The sequence below is a fragment of the Plectropomus leopardus genome, chromosome 23 (assembly GCF_026936395.1).
Source record: "Plectropomus leopardus strain MGB_pleo_1.0 chromosome 23, ASM2693639v1, whole genome shotgun sequence".
Lineage (NCBI taxonomy): Eukaryota > Metazoa > Chordata > Actinopteri > Perciformes > Serranidae > Plectropomus > Plectropomus leopardus.
Window position 1 is genome coordinate 9387276 of NC_142198.1, and position 23121 is coordinate 9410396.

General features: G+C 39.4%; 1 protein-coding gene and 1 long non-coding RNA gene across 3 annotated transcripts in view; one reads left to right on the forward strand and one right to left on the reverse strand.

Moving 5' to 3' along the window:
* Positions 1-20925, forward strand: part of pcxb (pyruvate carboxylase b) — a 356057-nt gene extending 335132 nt beyond the window's left edge. For both annotated transcript variants that reach the window (XM_042512173.2, XM_042512174.2), the window contains exons 25-27: positions 11943-12083; positions 12921-13022; positions 17076-20925. In XM_042512173.2, coding sequence (XP_042368107.1) covers positions 11943-12083; positions 12921-13022; positions 17076-17225 — 393 coding nt within the window. In that variant the 3' untranslated portion in view covers positions 17226-20925. The remainder of the gene's footprint in view (positions 1-11942; positions 12084-12920; positions 13023-17075) is intronic.
* LOC148185646 (uncharacterized) overlaps positions 17071-23121 on the reverse strand; it is a 93791-nt gene continuing 87740 nt past the window's right edge. Inside the window, exon 5 of the long non-coding RNA XR_015775766.1 lies at positions 17071-17207. This is a non-coding gene — a long non-coding RNA (uncharacterized LOC148185646). The remainder of the gene's footprint in view (positions 17208-23121) is intronic.

Below are 23121 nucleotides of genomic sequence, written 5' to 3' on the forward strand. Positions count from 1 at the left end.
GATACACAATATGTATATCAATATTTTGAAATCTCCTCTAAACTACTGTAAACTACTACAAAACAAAATTATTATCTCCATAGGAGAGAGATAAAAATGCTGGTGGCTGAAAAAACGAGACAATTCATACCCAATGTTCGAGATTAAGTCATTTTAAATAGTTTGCACGTAGAACAAGCTGCGATACATTGAGTATTTTTGATTTATTGCCCAACCCTACCTTTCTTTTCCCTTTTTTAGTTTGTGTAAGTGCAGTGCTAAATTCATAGAGTATGCCTTTAGAAAATTTGAACTGAAGCCACACTAACATTAGCCATTTATATTTTTTGGCAAACTCTGATTGAGCAGTGTTCAACAGCACATTTACAGCACAATAGTAATGATAAAATCTCATTAGTACTGATGAATTTCATAACAGTAATAATGTATTCAATAATCCATTTAGCTCCTTTGTTAATTGTGATGTAATAACGGTTTCATAAAGACCAGTCATTATCAGCAGTGAATGATTTTTCCATCACTGCAGATGGCCGAGGTTTGATGCAGTTTGGTGCAGAGTCACAGTGAAGTGCTGATAACACAGTGGGGAGGACAGATATATTAACAGTTTATCAAGGGAACAACAAACAGCATTTCTGATCCCTCTGGCCATCAGATTGGCCTTCACACACAGAAATAACAGATTAAATTTGTCGTGCGGTGTTTGAGAGCAGGCCAGCGAAAGGCACTGAGGGGCTCATATCTCAGACCAAAATATAGCCGTTACACATTTCCAAAGCTTGTAGCGTTCGTTTATTCTCCTACAGGGAAGCAGCTGAACATGCTGTCCAATGAAGGAATAAAACAAATGAGTTGATTTGCTTTGCATGCAAACAAATTAGCGGGATGCAGGAATGTAACAATCTTGTGGTGAGAGGATTTAATAATTGGCTGTCACTTGTTACTGCAAAGCCACGAAATCTAAAAGTAAAAATGTTCCTGTGGAGTATTGACATCTAAGTTGCATACCATTTCCTGTCAACTCTAAAGTGTTACACAAGCAGAATTGGTCATTTTTTATTTATTTGTTTATTTTATTTTTTTTTACATATGTGAATGTACAGTCAGCAGAAATATTTCAAGATGTCAGCTGCCCTGATTGAAAGTATCTATCTGAGGAGGAGACAGCAGGTTTGAAGATGCTGTTTTTATTCAGAAAGTGCAGCACAAACAGAACGTTTCAGCAGAATGACAGCAGTAACCACTTTGATGAGGGAAACTCAAACTGAAGTGATTGTTCAAGTCCAGATTGGAGAATGAATTCCAAAGAGATTGTTGAATCTACTGACGGTAACCTTTGCTACAGATATCAGAATCCAACGTCAGATCAAAGAGGATTTTGCTTTGCTACCGCAGGAGATGTTGGAAGAGCCTGTCACTCAGTATGTCGTTGGGTAAAAAGATATTTCTTGGTACGCTATCCTAAACTTAAAGCTGCTTTTCTCCTAACTTTTAAATGTCGGTTTGGGGAGGATATTCTTTACAGTTACACAATTCAGACTTGAAGAATTATATGACTGTTTTAATACTAGATTGTGAAGAATGGTAATGTGGTGTTGAAGATTTCAGTTGTAATCCATAAGATTTGAGCTTTATCTGTCCCTGAATAATAAACTCAGACATTATATATACATAACAAACACCATGGTTATACAAATCCACACATACTTGACAGAGGGAACAGACATTGTAAGATGTTTTTTTCATACAGTTTTGTTTGTGAAAATCAGTGTAGTTGTTATGAGACCATGGTATGTTCTGTCAGAGTAGTGATGCTGTATGGGAAAACATCTTTTTTTAAACCTGGCACATTTGCACAGTAGGAGACTGTGACCAGATGGCAGCAGTATGAAGCAGACAAACAGGAGGTGAGAGGTCGGAGATGATGGCTGTTACATTTTTTGACTGCAGCTCTATTGCAACCTTGTGTATTTTTGTTGTCTGTGTGTTTGTGAGAAACAGGTGGAAGTGTGCATGAGGGAAACCTGCTTCTGCACTGCAGGTTATGAAGGCTACATAATAGGAGGAGATTAGGTTTGATGAGAAATGGTGATGGGAGTGACTTTGTAGAATTATGACTTTGTCGTTTGGTTAGGGTATGTAAAGTACAAAACTAAAAGTGTCCACTCTGTGCAGTTGACGTAAAAAGTAATTGTGTAGGCATTTGTATGGTAACTGAACTGAACTTTATTCATCTTGATTACTTGAAGTTTCTGGACTGTTTCATTACCTTTGGTGTTAGCTGAGGGTAACATTAAGTTAGCTTAAAGGGGCAGTGCAAACTTAAAAAAATTTTAAAAAATCAGGAAAAATAACACAGAATTTATGCCATAAAAAAGTCATAGTGTGCCATAAAATATGTAATTATAGGGTAAGTTAAAAATGAACTGTATAGTATGCAAGGGAAATAACATCTTAAATAAAAAGCAGAAAAATGTCATTTAAAAAAAGATATACTAAATTATATTAAACAAATGTCACAAATATGTTTAGCAAATGAACCATAAAAAACATATGTCATAATTCATATTAAAGTAACAGTATAGTACAGTTAGAAAAATGTCACATAAAAAGTAATAGTACAAGATATCATAACAAATATCAATAATAATGTAAAAATGCTACAGTAGAATATGCAATAAAATGTCAAATAATATATAAGTCAAATTATATTTTTAATAAATTTTTTTTGATAATATAGCATTTTGTGAAAAATGTCAAGAGTTACAGAAAAAGTCCTTTCCTGTACAGAATTAAAATCCTTCTGTTCAGTTTCATCAGCAATTAATAGTCCCCTTAAACTCCTGTCATGCTCTCTCTATTTGAAACCTTTTCAATTCTGAAAGCCATTAATCACCCCGACATGATTTTCCCACCTTTGAAAGCTAACACAAAGGATTTGAATCCGTTGCACTTCGCGTACCTGAAGCTGTTTTCCTTTCTAAAGAGGACAAAACCTTTGAATGTTCATGTTGAAGTGACGCATGTGTACAGCCTACTATTGATGTTTCACTTCCATAAAGGATGTCAGCATTGAGGCCATGAGTTCATGACCATAAAAAGCATTTTTGGACAAAAAGTCAATTACAAGAGCCTTTTCATAACTCTTTCTCAAATAGAAGAATGTTATCTGTTTCCATGGTGTTTTTAAAATCCACTTTTTGAGAGAGATTTAAATTTTGCGAAGTTTTGTGTTGAAAGAAGTGTTCAGCGAGTACAGGGACAACTAATTCATAACTCTATTATTCGCTCAGCTTTTATACCCACAACTACATTATTTTGTTTTCAAAGCTTAAATAAAATCTGTCTTTTAAAAAGCACTTTTGTGCATTGATGAAATGAAAATTTGTCAGACAACATGAAAGGCAATTTCCATCCCCTGGAGCCACCTGTTACCTTTCAACATTTTCACACTGGTATCCACTCTGCATCATTCACACTCCTCTTTCCACCACTTCTAATTATAATCCCAGTAAAACCCTAACACACATCATTCATTTTAAATCAGCTTTTCCTTCTCCATCCCTGTCCTTTGTGTCTTTCAGTATTTCCCCTTGATTCTCTCATTATGAGCAACACAGAGATTTAACTGACAGTGATTCAGAGCGGCCAAAGGCAAACATGTTTAATTACTGCTTCATTTCACTGCAGCAAAATGGCTCTGGGCTGGTGTTAATTGATTTTTATATTAGAGGGACATGAGGAGCAATACTTTTCTGCTGCTGTATCACTATCAAAGAATCAGGAGCTGCATTGAGTGTGCTGATCTAGTAGTGACCCCAAAGATGGGTAGGACCCCTTTCCCTCTTCTCAATCACCCCAGGGTGTGTATCATTTGAGAATAGTCAGAAATGTGGCCACCACTGATTAGACAAACTCCTTAAAATATTTCGATTAAGAGTGTTGGCAGCTTCAGCAGATTTTGAGTTTGTTTTGAAGCCACAGTACGGTGCAAGCTGTGCCGTTCTTTTCAAATTCCTACAGCATACTGAATGGTTGGCTTGAATAAAATGTTCTTGATTTGTAATCCAAACAATATTCATCAACAAAAATGATTGAATACCCAACAAAACACTTTAAAAGCTACAGTTGTAGAGTGGGATAAATTGATTTAATATCCATTGTCCAACTTGCCTATGGCAGTATTGGCTTTCCTTGCAGTAAAATTGATTTTCTGAGCGTCCGTTATTTAAAATAAAAAACCTCATATTTAACCTGTCTAAGCTTTTAGTGGATCTGTTTACTTATTTTCTCTCTAAGTGGAAAACTTGTCATTCAAACATTTCCCAAATGCAAAGCTGTTGTTTTGTTTTGCCACCCTCACTCTTCACTATCCCTTGCTGCTGTTCATCTAATCTCTGCTCTGTTAGAACTGTTGTCACTTGTAAAACTTTCACACATTCCGATTTCTGCACGGCATCACTCATCGCCACAGAAACAAACTTTCCCCCGTTGTCACGATGATAGATGCTCCCACCAGATCAGGTCCGATTACTGGTAGCAGGTGGGAGACGGAAAAGTTGTCAAAAAAGTGACCTGTCACATGCAGAGTGAGGTTTCTGCTAGTTGTTTTTCTTTATTTTCCAGTGCAGAATTCCTGGAGGGGAAAAAGAAGCTCCTTTAATAATATAATAAAAAACATAACAATAAACTATATTCATTTAAACAGCACTTTACATTGCTGCAGTGAGGCTTAAATAGGGCTGATATGATCTAGTCTTTAAGTTAAGCTGAACACTGAATTTGCACTTGCTGAATATATGAAATAATGAAAATATTTTTTACTTAAGCTAGGGGTGTCTTGATATGCTGTTATTGATAATAACAGTGCTATATAATTTTTTTTTAAAAAGTATCCTGTTAAAAACAAATGTATGACATTATTTTGTAAATAATACAAGGCTTCTTAAATCATTTCCCTCACCTGCCTACACTCATATTTTAAGTGTAAATATTTTGCCCAAAAAGAGAAAATGTACAATCACCAAAGACATGCATTAATTTGACTGCCTTTTTTTTTTTTTTTTTAAAAAGATTTCGCCATAATATCATTTATCATGAACTTGTCATGTTAACCATGTATTCAAAATATATAGTGCCAGCTAAGCCTGGGCAATATGCCTAAAAATATTACTAAGATAAAAATCAGTCTATTGAAAATTATGTACTGAAAAAGTAAAATCATGTTTTTCAAGTTTAAAGGCTGTTTCCGCTCCTGAGTGAACGCTGAAGAAACCAAACAGTTAATTGTGGTTTAAACTATGATTTTTTTGTCAGAACATGACAAACAGTCAAACGCTGAGGTAAATTAAAAAACGTAATCAAAATAATGTCAATAAATAGACAAAGAAGGCTCATTTCTATATTCAGTAAATGTTTGACATAATGTTACCTTAAGTCACATTATGTAATATCATTGTGATAAAATGGCTGGGTAGTCAGTGACGTTAACTTGCTGGCTACCATGAAATGTTGCTGTAACGCTTTAACATGCATTTTTACGGAGCATTACTGACCCCCTCCACAAGAGTATGGAGGATTTATCAAACGTTTATTATATCTCTATCGAGGAAATTTATAATAAGATTATTAGTGTTTTATCACCCAGCCCTAGCTTTTGCCTAAATACAACAATTTACAGTAATCTAAGATCATATAAAACTATGAATGATTGTATTGAAATCAGGCTGAGAGAGAAAAAATACATTTTTGTCACACTAAATGGTGATGTATTTAAAAAAAAAAAAAAAGTTTAAATGAAAGGTTGTGAGTTTGACATTTGTAGACAGGGGCCCAAAATGATTTTGTAAAATTGGCAGAAATAATAGATAAATGAAAATGATTTCAGATTCGTTTCGTTTAGTTTGAGAAAGTTCAGGACATCCAGCACTTAATGAATATTTTTCCAAAGAAGGTCAGGTATACACAGAAATGTTGCCAATTTGAAATGAATTATGTTTCTGCCCACAAGAAATTACATGTTGCATCAGTTTCATCAGCTTTCACATTTCCTTTGTCTGTGTTTGACAGCTTGGGTTATCTATCATCAAATATTAATGATCTGACAATCACACACCTATCAGAGATGCACTGAAAATGTTAAAACAGATGGACATCACTGGGGAAAATTAAGCTGCATCAATTCTTGACAAGTTGACTCGTGGGTTATGTGAAGTGTGTGTGTGTGATGCGGGTGACAGTTTGATGTGAATGTTTAATATGTTAGTGGCAGGTTTGCCAGGTGAACTACTGCTGCTGCAACCTTTTGAGAAACATAGCAGAACGAAAGCATCATTGTCAGATGCTCAGACAGGTGGCGTGGGCGTTGATATCTCATATTTGTTTTTGAGCTCATGCTTGGTGACTTTTGCGATGCTGATTGCTTTGTTGAATTACTGTCCTGTGCTACCAGAGCAATATTGTGAGTGTTAAGTCAGGGTAGTATCACACACTTTAGCATACAAAATCCTCCACATATACCCCCTTTCCATCAAATTTAGCGTTTGTATGTGACATTTTTAAACACTTTAAAACCTGCAAAAACATGCCATAGACTAGTTTACCTTTGTCAATGGACCAGAATTGTGTACAAGGCTCTGCAGCAGACAAGCATGCCTTTCTTTGTGTTTATTTTTTTTTGGTGCATCATGTTCAAAGTCACTGACAGGCCAGAAAACAGGTTAGTAAACAGCAGAGAGCAGCATGAAGGCCTGTGAAATCTTTAGGAGCTAAAATTAGTGATTCACCTAGGTGTATCCATCAGTCTCAATGAAAGCTGAAGCTGGTAAATATCAGTGACTACTGCAGAATCAAATGACCCAGGGGTTAATGCTTATTGTAATCTTTTCGATTTCATTAAAAAGCCATATGTTAGTGTGTGTGGGTTTTTTTGTGCAGAGGGAGAGGAGCTATAGGAAGCTGTTAAATGCATGTGTATTGAGCTATATTATTATAGACACATACCTGTGAAAAGCCAGAGAGAAGCAGTGCATATACTGGAGGTTAACAGCGTTTTGTTGCATAATAAATGCATCAAATACAGTATGACACACGGTAGTGATGGAAAAACATATGTCTGTTTTTGCTGTTAAATTATCTGCCATATGAAATTATCTTTAGGAGATGTGGCAGGAGAAAAGCCTTTGAGCTGGTGATTGTGAGCCTTTGTTGGCATTTGCAGTAAATCCACTGTGACAGCAACAAAAGACAGCAACTGTCCATTGCAGATGACTCTTGCTGAACATGCGCAGCCCCCACTATTACCTGTATACTTGAAACAAAAGCTGTTTATGAGCTCTTGGCAGCTTGTGCGTGAAGCACACAGCGGAAATCTTTATCAAAACAGATTTAAGCACCAAATCTTTTTGAGCACTGAGCTAGACCTAAAGCCCCGGGCCCGGGTTGTTGATGTTGTGGGAAGTAGATATAAAGGCTTTCACAGTAATCATTTGGTATTGTTAAGCACTCCATTTCAAGCCTGTTGCAAATCCAGTTGGAGAGCCTTATCAGCCAAAGAGCGAACAGCGAGCCCGGAAGATTTCTCTTTGTGTAGTGAATGTGGTGGGAGGACACAACCATTACTGTTTTTTTTTTTATGTTCTGCAAATATTTATTTTTATTTATAATAGTTATTATCATTGCATCTTTTAACCAGTTTCTTACAAACTAGAATTTGAATCTGAAATCTGAAAATCCCTCTTAGACACATGTCTTTATAACAGCTTTTCAAAGAACAAATGACCACTTTGTGAAAAAGCATCTTAAGGCCATTTACGTAGATTGCATTCCTGTACACAGATAAACACATGGGTGATGGCTCTGCCCACACATGCAAACAGCACAAACAGGAGGAGAAAAAATATAACGACCTATGTGACATGTCCTGATGACTCAGTTTGGTATTAATCATGTTTGATGGAAATATAAACAGACTTTCACAACCATGGACCCAATCACACACACCCTGTCAGCGCTAATGTGCACAGACACCAACACATGGAGCTCTGTTTACCGCAGCAATCTCATTACTCACTGGCAACACAAGCCATTAATAAAGTCATATCAGAGACATGACGGTAAAGCACACTGTGAAAACGTGTTTCAGTCAGAGATACTGTAGAGCCAAGCACATAAGCAGCTGAGTTTGACAGAAAAAGCTGTGTACTCAAGGGTACTTCCTGAATAAATGCAAGCAGCATGTGAGGGCTGTATAGATGAGCGTACAACAAATATGTCACTGAGATATGAAACATACGTACTGCAGAGAGGATGCTATCACAAGTATTGAAATAAGAAAATAAAACAGAAGGAGGCAGGGCAGTTAGGGTTGGGTTTGATACAATTGTATTGACTTTGAATTTATTTCTGTGGTTTGTTTGAGGGTGTGGGGATTAATTTATCAGTTTTACCCAGGGATGAACTTGTCTTTACTTTGACTTGATACCTTGCAGATAGATGTTTAAGTGACTGAATGCTTAGTCACAAATATTGTATAGTGGATGGTGGTGAGACAGCTTGAGCAAGATCTCAGAGAACAAAAAAGAATTATAAAATCTTGAGTAAAAATTTTAGCTCTTTGTTTGAGGAGTTTGACATGTTACAGTTACTGTTTGATTAGTGTGTCACAGTGCATGTAGTGCATTCATCACTTCATTGGTATCGGCAGATATTGGCTTTAAAATTAAATAATGGCATCAGCCAACATGCTAATTTCAGCTATTATCACACAGGTACAAAATATTAACCCTAAATAGTTTTTTTTTCTTATTTTGCACACTGAATGAATATTATATACATCGAAAATCATTGTATTTTATATGTCCATCCAACGGTGGGCCATCATGACAAGAGCATGCAAAATATGGTGTTAACTCCATGACAAAAGTGACTTGATGATCACAAAAATTAGCTTTGCATCAAAGTGGTTATATCTATTGGTATCAATGGCATTCTGTGATTTTTGGGCAAGCTTTGGGTCTACTGGAGCATTACTACTGTCTACTCTCTCCCTGATTCTGTATAAACACAGCATTAGTGTATATGTTATAAAATTAGAGGTTGTTGGAATGGAATTGGGACATAGTTTTCAGAGTCTGCATGTGCTTATACTTTGTTATTAGTCACAGAAGTTAGTTGGTAAAAAAAAAAAAAAAAAAAAGATTTTTTTTTGTATTTGCTTCCTTTTTTGTTATTTAGCCCAGTGATTTCTTGAATGTTTTGGACACAAAGTGATTTACCTGCAATTGGATTACAAGTTTAAGTAGATAATAGAAGCCCGTAGGGGAGGTGGTATGAGCCGTGAGTGTGTTAGGTTGTCTGTGAAGTGTTGTCTTTTTATCTCAGTATAAAACTGATGTTCTCACACACACTTTACACTTTAGACAAAATCAACTTCAAAAGATTCATAAATCTTGTGCAACTCTTCAAATAGACACATACTGTATTTTTCATGGGAACAGTTGTGAGGAGAGTTTCGTTGAAGCCCCACAGTTGGAAATGGAAAGGGAGTTTTGTTTTTTTTTGCAAAGTGCTGCCAAGAGCCCGACAAAACAGCACAAGCTAGAGAGAAGTTCATTGTAAAGCAGGGTGGAGAGAGACGGGGAGATGAAGATTGAGTGCTAGAGAGAAAGCAAAAGGCATGCAAAGAAAGGTTCTGTTCCCAGATACAGAGTGAGGGAAACAGATGAAGAGTCAGAGCAGCCAGAGAAAGAGAAAGGCAGAATGAAATTGAGATCAATACGTACCTGCAGCAGCGTGTATTTTCGTCCTCGCTCTGAGACTTAGTTTAGAATATCAATGGAGACCCAACAGCCAAGATGGCGATGTGAGAAACAAAAAGCACAAGAGGGTAAGGGTTGTGAAAAAGAGGTGGATAGACACAGCAGAGGAAAAACATAAAACCACAGACAGATTAAAGAGAAGAAAAGCCGAAAGAGGCAGATGAAGGAAATTAACAACGGCATGAGAGACAGAGTGGCCCCAGAATTGGCCAGCAAAATAACAATATGAAATAGAAAGCTGTGACACATGGGAGGACTGACAAAGAGAGAGATTGAAAGCCAGACGGAGGAAGTTGGACAAATGGAAAGACGGAAAAAATGAGTTTCCGACCGGTGAGATGAGAGATTTGAGAGGAGGCGTGAGATAAATGAAGAAGTACAGTGGCCGGTGTCGAGGGAAAGACTAGCAAGACAGAACGCAGCAGTGACCAGAATTGATATGAGAAGGAAAGAGTGTGTTTGCTGTTGGTACAGACAGAGTAATATCTTTGTCTTAAAATGACACTTTACAGGTGGCAGGGAAAGCCAAAGAGTTTACAGTTATACTAAAAGCCGGAGCAATATTTTTATATCATCCTCCTGCTTGTCTGTCTCTTTATCTCTGGCATTGTCAGTCTGTCTAAACCACTTCTCTCTATGTTTGGTGTCAGAATTGATGTCTGCTGCAAACATAGATAGAGCATAGACCCATTCCTGTCTTTTTTTCCCCACTTACCAGAGCCTACACACAGCACAGCCAGAGTGTTCATAACAATTCTTTACACAGAGCTCTGTATAACTCCTGTGTCGTTATATCTCCCCTCAGAATCCATTATTAGTCAGCACAAAATAAATGTCAAATGCTCATTTAGCTGAGCTAGCAGACTCCCAGTTAGGGCTTGGCGGTATAATGACTGTGTTTGATTTATCAATATATTTTCAAGCAAGATATAGATTTAGACAATGCCGTTTACATTGATACAGGGTCAAGTTGTGTTACATAACAGTGTTCTTCTAAAAAAGCCATGTCAGTGTGCATGTCTCCCCTTTGTTTACTCTCCGCACAGCTCCGCCCCACTCATTCAGACACAAGTTCTCCGGCAACACTAAGAGAGACACAGTGCTGCGTCTCTGTTTAATCTGTCTGTTCATTAGTCTGCAGTGGGACATCGGTCTGTATGTTGCTTGTGCTACGCTAATCAGTCTGTGAGATGAATGAAATTGCAGCATTAGCACTAATGCAACATAGCGCCGGCCTGTAGCATGTGTGGGAGGCAGAGCGTGTTTGTTGCTAGTTTGTATGTGAGGTGGATCATAGCGCATCCCTGTTCTTCTTGTAGTCTATTGTGTGGCATCAGCAACAGATAATTCATATAGAGAATGAATATAACTGCTGACAGCGTGCATCTCACTCCTTCCCCCTCTCTGCCTCTCTGTTGATGCTATGTGCATAAAAAAGATTAAAAGCCTTACAAATATTTAAATACATTTCCAGTACTAGATTCATTTGAAAGACCATGGAAAATAACTTTTTTACCCCATCCGACAAAGATTTTGTGTCAAACTTCAATGAATTTAGGCCTACTTAATACTTTTGTATATATAGTTTTGTTGCCTGTGCTCCAAACCTCTGTAGCTGTATATTTTCGAACAGGGAAAAAAAAATCAGTCTTTGCATTTTATTTTGTGCCAACAGTCACTTATGTAATGTAGTGCAAAAAAAAAAGTTTTACATTAGTATTAATTATATGTTGCATTACATCATTTCATTTATTTATTTAGCAGTTTAATTACTTAATAAGTCCCCTCTCATGAATCTGTCCATGTTTCTCTGCCCTCCGACAAGTGCATGCTGGGAAACATTTCAGCCCAGCACGAGCGTAAAAAAGAAATAAGGAAGAAGGGAACATTGTGCTTGTCTCACTCCACTAACTTCACTTTTTTAATTTCTCCAAGCTCTGCAGTCTCTTTTACTGCTTCAGCTGGACTTGTGTGCTAGACACCCATGTAATAATTTCAATTTTCTAATATAATCAAATTTCTGCCCCTTCCACCTTCACACTCTCCCTTCTATTCTGTTTTCTGTCCTCTGTCCTCCCCACTTGTTCCAATCCTCCTCTTCTCTGTGGCTTTGTTTGATCTCAGGTGGAGCTGGAGAGAGGGAAGATCCTCCACATCAAGGCGCTGGCACTGGGTGACCTGAACAAGGCCGGACAGAGAGAGGTCTTCTTTGAGCTGAACGGACAGCTGAGATCTGTGCTGGTTAAAGATACTGTCGCCATGAAGGTAGGTGGAGGGGATGGAGGGAGGTTTGGGTTGGTAGATGGATAATGATGGCTCAGGGACAGATATACTTAATGTCTGCAGGTAAATGATAAATAGATGGATCAAGGAAAAGAGGAAGCACAGGCTCTTTAACAGTGAGTGTAGGGGTCAAGCAACATTGTTTTTTCAGAGCTCATAACTGATAACCGATATTTGGAACCGATATGCATTTACATTAACAATGAAAATATTTCTGTTGAAATGTAGAATTTGAAATATATAACAAATGCCAACACAAAACTTTGTTTAAATGCCTTTAGTAAATGTTTAATCAAAACTGATATTTTTTCATAATCAAATACAGAAAGTTCCCAACAACTTTTTTTTATTAAGTAAAAAATTTAAATAAATAATAACAGCTCCCAGAGGTTTTACAAAGTAAAAGTATCTCCCATGTTGACACTTTCTTTGCATGTATTGCAGACTGCCTTCCCTGATGTTGGCTGAGTGTAGTACTTCATTAATTCATTTTACTGCTGATCGTTAAAATGAAATGCCAATATAAATAATCGTCAAAATGCCAAATATTGGCTCTGTTAATCGGCCAGGCTCATAAAATTTTTTCTATGTTAAATTTGGTTTTGAGAGAAAAAAAAGATTTGACAGAAGAGCACACGTGTCACAGATGAGTTTTATTCATAGAAACAAATAGCTGTGAGGGGAGATGGAGGCTCAGCGGGGAGTAATGTTTCAACGGGTGGTTGGATGGCTTGTTGGCTGGATGAGCAGATAAATGGAGGACAGTTGGATGGACAGGACTGATGGGCGCACGCCATCTCTTTTTATCTGTCCTCTCAGGAAATGAAGTTCCATCCCAAGGCACAGAAGTCTATCAAGGGTCAGGTGGGAGCACCCATGCCTGGAAAAGTCCTGGAGGTCAAAGTTGAAGTGGGATCCACGGTCAGTTTACACTTTACCTTCTTCTCTCTCTCTCTCTAACTCTTTCCTCTGTCTGCTTTGTCTCTGTCTCACTCTCCCTGTCTCTCAGCCTGTCTCAGTCACTTTGCCTCCCATCTGTTTCTGTGTCTCTGTCGTTCTACCTCTCTCACTGTCTCCATCTTGCTCTGTCTCACTCTGTCTCTGCCTGTTGTCATGGCTTCATCTCTCTCCCTATGATGGTCTGTCTCTCTTGCTTACTCTTGTCTGTCTGCTTTGTCTCTTTTTCTGTCTCACTCACTGTCTTGCTCACTGTCTTGCTCACTTTGCCTTTCCCTCCCATGTTTCAGTGTCTTTGTTGCTCTATCGCTTGCTGTCTCTGTCTTTTTCTATGTCCGTCTCTCTCTCCCTGTGTGTGTGTGTGTGTCTCACTCGCTCTGTCTTTCTCTGTCACTTTTGTGCCTTTCTCTTTGTCTTTGTTTGTCCCTTGTCATTCTGTCTCTCACTCTGTCCATCTGTCTACTTTGTCCCCCCATCTATCTTATTGTCTGTCTTGCTCTCTCTTTCTCACTCACTCTCACTTTGTCTCTCTACCCGTCTGTCCGTCTCTCTCTCTCTTTATCTGTCTAGTTTGTCTGTCTCACTCTGTCTCTGCCTGTCTTCACCTTACTCTCTGTCTCTGTTGCTTTGTTGTGCCCCCCCCTTTTGTCTCTCTGTCTGTTCTCTCTCTCTCGCTACCCGTCTGTGTATCTATGGCTTACTCTGTCCATGTGTCTGCTTTGTCTTTGTCTCACTTACTGTCTCCCTCTATCTGTTTGCTTGTTTTTGTCATTCTCCTCCTCCTCTCTTTCTGTTACTGTCTCTTGTTGCTCTGTCTCTCTCTAACTCTGTCCCCCTTTCTGTCTCATTCATTCTCTCTCATTGTCTCCCACTTGCCCCGTCTCTCTTGCTCACTCTGTCCATCTGTTTGCTTTGTCCGTCTCTGTCACTTTGTCCCCCCTCCTCTCTGTCTATTTCATTGTCTCTGTCTCTCTTTCTCACTTTATCTCTTTCACTTTTTCTGTGTGTCTCCCCCTCCATCTCTCTCTCTCTCTCACTCTCACATACTCTGTCCCTCTGTCTTTCTCTGTCTCTGCCCGTCTGTCTGTCACTATGTCTATCTTCCCCGGTTCATCTGTCTCACTCTGTCTCTGAGTCAGTGACAGAGAGAAAGATGACAACAGGCAGTCACTTTGTCCCCCCCTCCTCTTTGTCTCCTTGTTTCTCACCCTCTCTTTGTGTGTCTGCCTACCCCCCATCCCCTTGTCCGTTTCTCTCTCCATCTCTTTCTCGCTTATTCTGTCCATCTGTCTTACTCCGTCTCTGCCTGTCTGTTCGTCACTCTGCCTCGCTCCCCCTCCTCTCTTTCTGTTTCTCTGTCTCTTGTCACTCTGTCCTTCTGTCTACTTTGTCTCTCTCTCTGTCTGTTTTCATCTTACTCTCTCTCTGTGGCTTTGTCCCCCCCCTTGTCTCTTACTGTCTCTGTCAGTCACTCTATCCATCTGTCTGCTCTATCTATCTCACTCTCACTGCGTCTCTCACTTGCCCTGTCTCTCTCAGTCACTTTGTCCATCTGTCTGTCTTACTCTGTCTCTAAATGTCTTCGCCTTTCTCTGTCTGTCCCTGTCACTTTGTCGATCTCCCCTCCTTTCTTTCTGTTTCTGTCTCTCTCTCACTCTGTTCATCTGTCTACTTTGTCCCTGTCTCACTCTGTCTCTGCCTGTTGTCAACTGTCTGTCACCGTTAGTCACTTTGCCCCCCCTTCTTTGTCTCTGTCTCCTTATTTTTCTCACTCTCTTTATGTGTCTGCCCCCTCTTCCCTGCCCATCTCTGTCTCACTCACACTGCCCCTCTTGCTCACTCTGTCCATCTGTCTCTCTCAGTCACTTTGTCCATCTGTCTGTCTTTCTCTGTGTCTGCCTGTTGTCATCTTTCTCTGTCACTGTCTCAGTCACTTTGTCCCCCCTTTGTCTCTGTCTCCCTGTTTCTCACCCTCTCTTTCTGTGTCTGCCAACCCCCCCCCCCTTGCTCTGTCTCTCTGTCTGCCTCAATCTCTCTCACCCGTCTCTCTTTCTGTGTCTCTCTTTCTCTCTGTTTCTCACTTGCCCTGTCTCTCTTGCTCACCCTGTCGATCTGTCTAACTTACTCTGTCTCTGATTGTCTTTGTCTTTCTGTTTGTCTGTCTGTCCCTTTGTCTATTTCCCCCCTCATCTCTTTCTGTTTCAGTCTTTCTCCCCCTCTGTTCATCTGTCTACTTTGTCTCTGGCTCACTGAGTCTCTGCCTGTTGTAATCTTTCTTTTTCTCTCTTTCTGTCTGTGACTGTCACTTTGTCCCCCCTCCTCTGTGTCTGTCTTGCTCTCTCTGTCCTTCTGTCTGCTTTGTCTATCTCACTCTGTCTCTGCTTCTCTTGCTCTGTCTGTCTCACTCTATCTCTCTCTCCCTCCTTCTGTTTGTGTCTCTCACTCCCCCCCTTCTCTGTCTCCCTGTGTCTCACCCTCACTTTCTCTATGTTTTTCAGTCACCCTGTCTCTATTGCTCACTCTGTCCATCTGTCTCTTTGTCCCTCCTCTTTCTGTTCTGCATAAACTGAAAAGAGACGAGTATTGATTTGTACTTGTGCTATAGTGTGTTTGTGATTATGTTGGACATATAACTGTAAATAAAGTATTGTTGTAAAAATAAAAAAAACCTACTTGTCTGTGTCTGTCTCACTCTGTCCATCTGTCTGCTTTGTCTGTCTCACTCTGTCACCTTGTCTCTCTCCCCCATTTCTCACTCGCTATCGCTCTGCCTCTCTACCTGTCTGTCTGCTCTGTCTCTGTCTAACTGTCTCTCACTCACTCTTTCCATCTGTCTGCTGCTTTGGCTGTCTCACTCTGTCTCTGCCTGTTGTCATCTTTCTCCTCTCTGTTTCTCACTCGCTCCTGCTCTGTCTCACTTTATCTCTCTCTCGCCCTCCTCTTTCTGTCTGCCCCACACTTTCCGTCTCACTCATTCTCTCTCACTGTCTCCCACTTGCCCTGTCTCGCTTGCTCACTCTGTCCATCTATTTGCTTTGTCTTTCTCTGTCACTTTGCCCCCCTCCTCTTTGTCTCTGTCTCACTCTGTCTGCTTTGTCTCATTTTATTATTATTTATATTATTTATTTATTTTATTCTCTCACTCTCTGTTTCTGCATCTGTCTCCCCCTGTTTCTCTTGCTATGGCTCTGCCTCTCTACATGTCTACTGTCTCTGTCTCACTCTCTCAAGGCTCTCTCACTCACTTTGTCTCTCTCTCCCCGTCTCACTACCTGTCTGTGTCAGTCCGTCCCTGTATGTCTGTCTCTCTCGCTCACTCTGTCCGTCTTTCTGCTTTGTCTGTCTCACTTTATCTTCCTCTCACCCTCCTTTTTCTTTGTGACTCACTCTGTCTCACTGTGTCTCCTACTCACCCTGTCTCTCTCACTCACTCTCTCTGTCCGTCTGTTTGCTTTGTCTGTCCCTGTCTCACTCAGTCCGTCTGTCTGCTTTGATTCTCTCCCCCTCTGTTTCTCTCTTTTGTTGTCCTGTCTCTGCCTGTTGTCATCTTTCTCTCTCTGTTTGTCACTAACACTTTGTCCCCCCCTTCTCTCTGTCTCCCTCTCTGTTTCTCAAGCTGTCTGTGTGCCTTATGTCCGTCTCACTCTATCTCTTTCTCACCTTCCTCTCTTTCTGTGTCCGTCAGTCTGTCTTTTTTTCTGTGTCCTCATCGTACTCTCTCCTCGTTCTCTCTTTCTCTTTTTGTCTCTGTCGGTTGGTCTGTCTTTAGCGCTGTCCCTCCCTCTCACTGTATCGACCTCTGTCTGTCTTAGTAACTTTGTCTCCCTCACCTCCCCTCCTCGGTTTCAGTGTCGTTGTCGCTCTGTCTCTCTCACTGTCTGTCTTTCCCTTTCTTTGTCTGTCTCTCTTCCTCTTTGGCTGTCTCTGTGTGTGTCTCCCTCTCTCTGTCTCTAACTCTGTCCATCTGTTTGACTCATGTTGTTAATGCACTCTGAACTGTCCTTACCATTATCAAAGGTGGAGAAGGGTCAGCCGCTGTGTGTCCTCTCGGCCATGAAGATGGAGACGGTGGTCAACTCCCCGGTGTCCGGTACTGTAAAGGCTGTCCATGTCACGGCTGACGCCTCCCTGGAGGGAGATGACCTGATACTGGAAATCGAGGAGTAGAGAGGGAGGTAGGGAGGGAGGGGAGTAGTAGTAGGAGGGAGGGAGAACGGAAGAAAAAGGCAGGGAGAGGAAAAACAGGAATTCATTTAGTTAGAGACATCTCTGACCTGTGGTGGTAGTACGAGACATTTTGGCCCCCAATTTGTACATATTTTGTTTGGTTACACTGGGGATACAAAATAAAGCACAGCTCCACACACCTGACAATCTTAAATAATATCTTAATTTGATGGAATTCCTTAGTAATTCATGCCACTAATAAAACTCTCCAAAACTTGATTCTCCTCAAAGTTATTGCCTAGGTGTGGTGTTTAGGTCAAATACAGTATATCTCAGTACATCTCTTAATGTCCTGTCAACTTGTGGAGAATAGCATATTTTAGAAAGACATTACATATTTGAACTGTGATACATTCCATTACTTAAATGCTAGCTTTTAATGTGATGTACTCCAAAATGAGCTAACCTTGATGTGTAACACTAACAGGGTCATAACATATACTTCCAAAATCAATGCCACAATTTCCATTTCTATGCTGTTAATGTTGCCTGATATATTCAAAGAGAGTAGGTGAAACTTTAGATTAATGACTACTAAGTGTTTTTCGTGGCAATCAGAGGGGTTCAGATTAAAAAGAATAGACTAGAAGATGTATTATCAAATCATTTTTTTCATATGGGAATATTATTTTTCTCTTTTGCTTGCTTGCCATTGCAAGACATTAGTCACAGTGCATTCTCAGAATGTGTAATCACAGCATTTAGACACATTTTTTTCATTTGTAAACAAAAAACATTGTTTTTGGGAACGACAACAGCACATGGGTTGAAGGAAAGAAAACATATTTTTTTTGTCCAACGTGTACTTGATATGGATTTCAAAATATATATATATTTTCACAGTAAAAGAAGCACAACAAAGCAGGTGGCACTATGTTAAGTTTGACAGGGACACAGATAGACATGCCAGAAAACACCCAGAGTTGCACCAAAGTCAAAACTGTATTCTGTTACTGTATCAGTAATAGCAGAAGGTTTATTATTTGAAAGATCTCTACCAGTGTTGAAAATGTTTCCTCATTTACACCTGTCTTTAAAATCCAAACGCCTGAAGGAGGTTGTAGCAACGTGGTTGAAGTAAAGCTGTAGGCCATGTTGGAGGGATTACAGATGTGATTCTTACAAAGTCCCTCTGTCCTAGTTGGTTTAAATGCGGCTTTCTTAATCCAAAGACAGCTCTAGGGTGGCCCACTAAAACTAACTGAGCTCTATCTGCTGGATCACTGTAGAGGTGTAAAGTCACAGGGTCTTAAGGTGACATGTTGGAAAAGTTGTCAAAGGAGCAGTTCCCGCCTTTCTTTTCAGAACCAGGCAGAGATTATGGCGAGTAGTCTTGTGACTGCGTGGGGATTTTAATGCTAGGTGCAAATGGGATTACATGGTGGTGTAATGGAGACATGTGGTGTTATTTTCTGAGGCTCTGCTGATTAATTTATGAATTAATTCTCTGTCAAATGATGTGAAATTAGCCGGACTAATAAGAGACTCTGGAGACTCCCAGTAGCAGCACTCGGCTTTATATTTCTAATGCGTGTGTGTGTGTATGCATAAATGGGTCTGTATCTATGTGTGTGTGTGTGCAAGCAAAATTTTAAGACAAAATCAATCAGTCCCCATAATTTTACACCTCCAGAGCTGAAAACGCATACTAAAATAAATATTCATACACACATTGATGCAAAAATACACACGCTAACACTCCCAGTACTCAAGTACTGCCTGCATCAAAAGTAAACAACCAAATACACCTCTCAGTGGTGTCGTAACATCTCCACATTATCCAAAATAGTCAGCAGCAATGCAGCAAATACACCACTCTGCTGTCAGATGATATAGTTAAATACTGAATTTAAAGTCTCAAATGTGAAGATTCAACACTTTAAATGATCTCTGCTGAACTGAATGTTGAACTACCCTGACCAGTGAGAGTAAACCATGAACCAACAGGAAGTCAGATTAGATCACATTCAATTAAAATACAAAAGGAAGTGTAACAAACTCCTTGTAATACAGTGAAGCATGAAGTGTTCGGGACAGTGAGCCAGAAAAGACCCAAACAGCCTATTTTCCTAAAACATCTGTGCTGCTTTGACAGAAAACATCGATCGTAACACAAAACTGAAGTTTGTACTTAGCTGAATCGTTTCCAGGATTTTTGCTCCATTACCTCTGAGAACGAGTCCCCTTTTGAACTTATGCATCAATACTGAGCAGTGATGCTGTTGTTAATTAGACCACTGATATGTCTCCTCACTCTCCCCAGCTCACTGCCATGCCTCACTGTACCTCCTTGTTATATCTGTGTATGAAATCTTTTGAAAGAGATACAGTGGTGGGATTGTATGAATGAGTTTTTGACAAGCTGTTGCACAATAATGTAAAGTCCCTTCCTCCTTTCCTTATTGGCTCTCCTCAGATATCTGCTTTTCCTGCAGCATCCATCTATCCAATTATCCATCCACCTTTTCATTGTGTTTTCCTCTCCACTCCCTCTCCCTTATCTCAACAGTGGAAAATTTGCACATGTAAAATGATGGCTACAACTCATGCAATAATGTAAACCTTATCGCTGTGTTTGTCCCTGTTTTAGCCAGCAGTGATTCTAACAACCATACTTATGATAATATACTACTGTTCAGTGTCTGGGGTGGGGGGGGCATAAAAAAGAATAAAATGGAGAAAAGTAGACACAGCTGGAAAATGTTATTTGTTCCAGAAAGGGGAATTTAACATGACCTATTCTTGAGCTCACTATCAAGGGTTGAACTGTTGCAGAGTATGAAAATAGGGTCTATGACATTTCTTAATTTCCTTTCCATTGCTTTCTATGGAACCAAACTAACTGTTTATTTACTCTCAGTTTAGCATGATTGCCCGCAGATTCAAAATGTCTCCATGGAATTTCTGTCAAAATGTTCATTACCTGTCAAGTTTTCTCTCATTTTCTTATTTTGAAATAATTCTAGTTGGGAAATCTACATTTTAGTGTAATCATTTTCATTTACTAAAGTAGTTTACATTTAAAGGGACAGTTCAGCCCAAAATAATATATATATATATTTTTCCTGATTGCCTAATGGGAAAAAGTACATCCTGTCATTCCAAACGTTGTGACCGTCACTACCCACATACCTCCATGTGTCCTTTATGTGGACATAGATACATTCATAGATGGCACAAGAGGTCAGAGTCAAAAGTATCTGAAAAGAAACCATGATGATAGTGGAGTAGGTTATAATAATGTACCAGAGGTTGTAGGTGATGCCATTAGATACATCACAACATGTGGGCAGAGGCTTCTTTTCACTATATCAATGTTTCTAAAGAGAAACTTTAATGATTTTTTCACATGTATTTTTGGAGGCTTGAAGCACCACAAGCAGAATGCCATCCAGTTCCACTTACATTGACTAGAAGGCTCACATCTCTACAGCTGATATCGCCAAAACTAGATTGATAAAAGCACCACAGGGGAGAGTAAAAAGAATTTTTTTTTTTTATTCTGCGGTGAACTATTCCTTGTTGTTTAAGTCTTAGGAAAGTCTGAGCTTGAGCGCACAAAAAGGAGACAAATAATATGAAAGCGATAATAAATCTTGCTCTATATGTACTTACAAATAAAGTTTAACTATAGCTCAATTAGCACTGGGTTGGTGTGTATTGCATATTCTACACAGTCAAGCTGCAGCATTGCAAGACCGTTTGAAGGCCAGCATTGGTTAATGGTTTTCAAGAACTAATATCGTTCTATAAATATTACTTGTTATCACAAGTTCTTATGATCCTCTCTGTCAAGGTCTCACTACAAAGCAGACTGATTAGCGCATGTCGGCCAGAGTAAAATATCTATTACATCTCTGAAAGTCTGAGTATTGCATGTCATATCAGCCTGTTAAATTACAGCTCTTGGAGAATAATGTGTCCAACTAGTAATTAATTTTCAACAATGCATCTGACGAATGGAGGTGAACAGACTGTTGTCACAGGCCAAAACCCTGCCATGTCAATGCAAGTCTTTTAAATACACTAAACAATATGATCACATTTGTAAAATAGTGTTTGAAGGATATCCTACTGTAATATAACTTTTTATTTATTTTTTCCAATTACGGCCCCAAAACCCATAAAATAGCATGTTGAAAAATTGACTGAAAATCCAAGGCTATAGTAAGGCAAAATGTCAAAATTTGACACATCCCAAAAACTGCTAAAAAAAAGCTGGAAAACAGCTTAGAATACCTTACCAAGACACGCCATAGGAAAGAAAGTTGCAAAAACAGCCCAAAACAGCACCATTTGGCATGTCGAAAATCTGACCGAAAATCCAAGGCTATAGTAAGGCAAAATGTCAAAATTTGAGACATCCCAAAAAATGCTAAAAACAGCTGGAAAAGGCTTAGAATACCCTACCAAGACACGCCATAGGAAAGAAAGTTGCAAAAACAGCCCAAAACATCACAATTTGGCATGTCGAATATCTGACCGAAAATCCAAGGCTATAGTAAGGCAAAATTTCAAAATTTGACAGGTCCCAAAAACTGCTAAAAACAACTGGAAAAGGCTTAGAATAGCCTGCCAAGACGCACCATAGCAAAGATAGTCGCAAAAACAGCCCAAAACAGTACAATTTGGCATGTCGAAAATCTGACCGAAAATCCAAGGCTATAGTAAGGCAAAATGTCAAAATTTGGCACATCCCAAAAACTGCTAAAAACAGCTGGAAACAGCTTAGAATAGCCTGCCAAGACGCGCCATAGCAAAGAAAGTTGCAAAAACAGCCCAAAACAGCACCATTTGGCACGTCGAAAATCTGACCGAAAATCCAAGGCTATAGTAAGGCAAAATTTCAAAATTTGACACGTCCCAAAAACTGCTAAAAACAACTGGAAAAGGCTTAGAATAGCCTGCCAAGATGTGCCATAGCAAAGAAAATTGCAAAAACAGCCCAAAACAGCACAATTTGGCATGTCGAAAATCTGACCGAAAATCCAAGGCTATAGTAAGGCAAAATTTCAAAATTTGACACGTCCCAAAAACTGCTAAAAACAACTGGAAAAGGATTAGAATAGCCTGCCAAGACGCACCATAGCAAAGAAAGTTGCAAAAACAGCCCAAAACAGTACAATTTGGCATGTCGAAAATCTGACCGAAAATCCAAGGCTATAGTAAGGCAAAATTTCAAAATTTGGCACATCCCAAAAACTGCTAAAACAGCTAGAAACAGCTTAGAATAGCCTGCCAAGACGCGCCGTAGCAAAGAAAGTTGCAAAAACAGCCCAAAACAGCACCATTTGGCATGTCAAAAATCTGACCGAAAATCCAAGGCTATAGTAAGGCAAAATTTCAAAATTTGACACGTCCCAAAAACTGCTAAAACAACTGGAAAAGGCTTAGAATAGCCTGCCAAGATGCGCCATAGGAAAGAAAGTTGCAAAAACAGCCCAAAACAGCTGAATTTGGCATGTCGAAAATCTGACCGAAAATCCAAGGCTATAGTAAGGCAAAATTTCAAAATTTGGCACATCCCAAAAACTGCTAAAAAGAGCTGGAAACAGCTTAGAATAGCCTGCCAAGATGCGCCATAGCAAAGAAAGTTGCAAAAACAGCCCAAAACAGCACAATTTGGCATGTCTAAAGTCTGACCGAAAATCCAAGGCTATAGTAAGGCAAAATTTCAAAATTTGACAGGTCCCAAAAACTGCTAAAAACAACTGGAAAAGGCTTAGAATAGCCTGCCAAGACGCGCCATAGCAAAGAAAGATGCAAAAACAGCCCAAAACAGTACAATTTGGCATGTCGAAAATCTGACCGAAAATCCAAGGCTATAGTAAGGCAA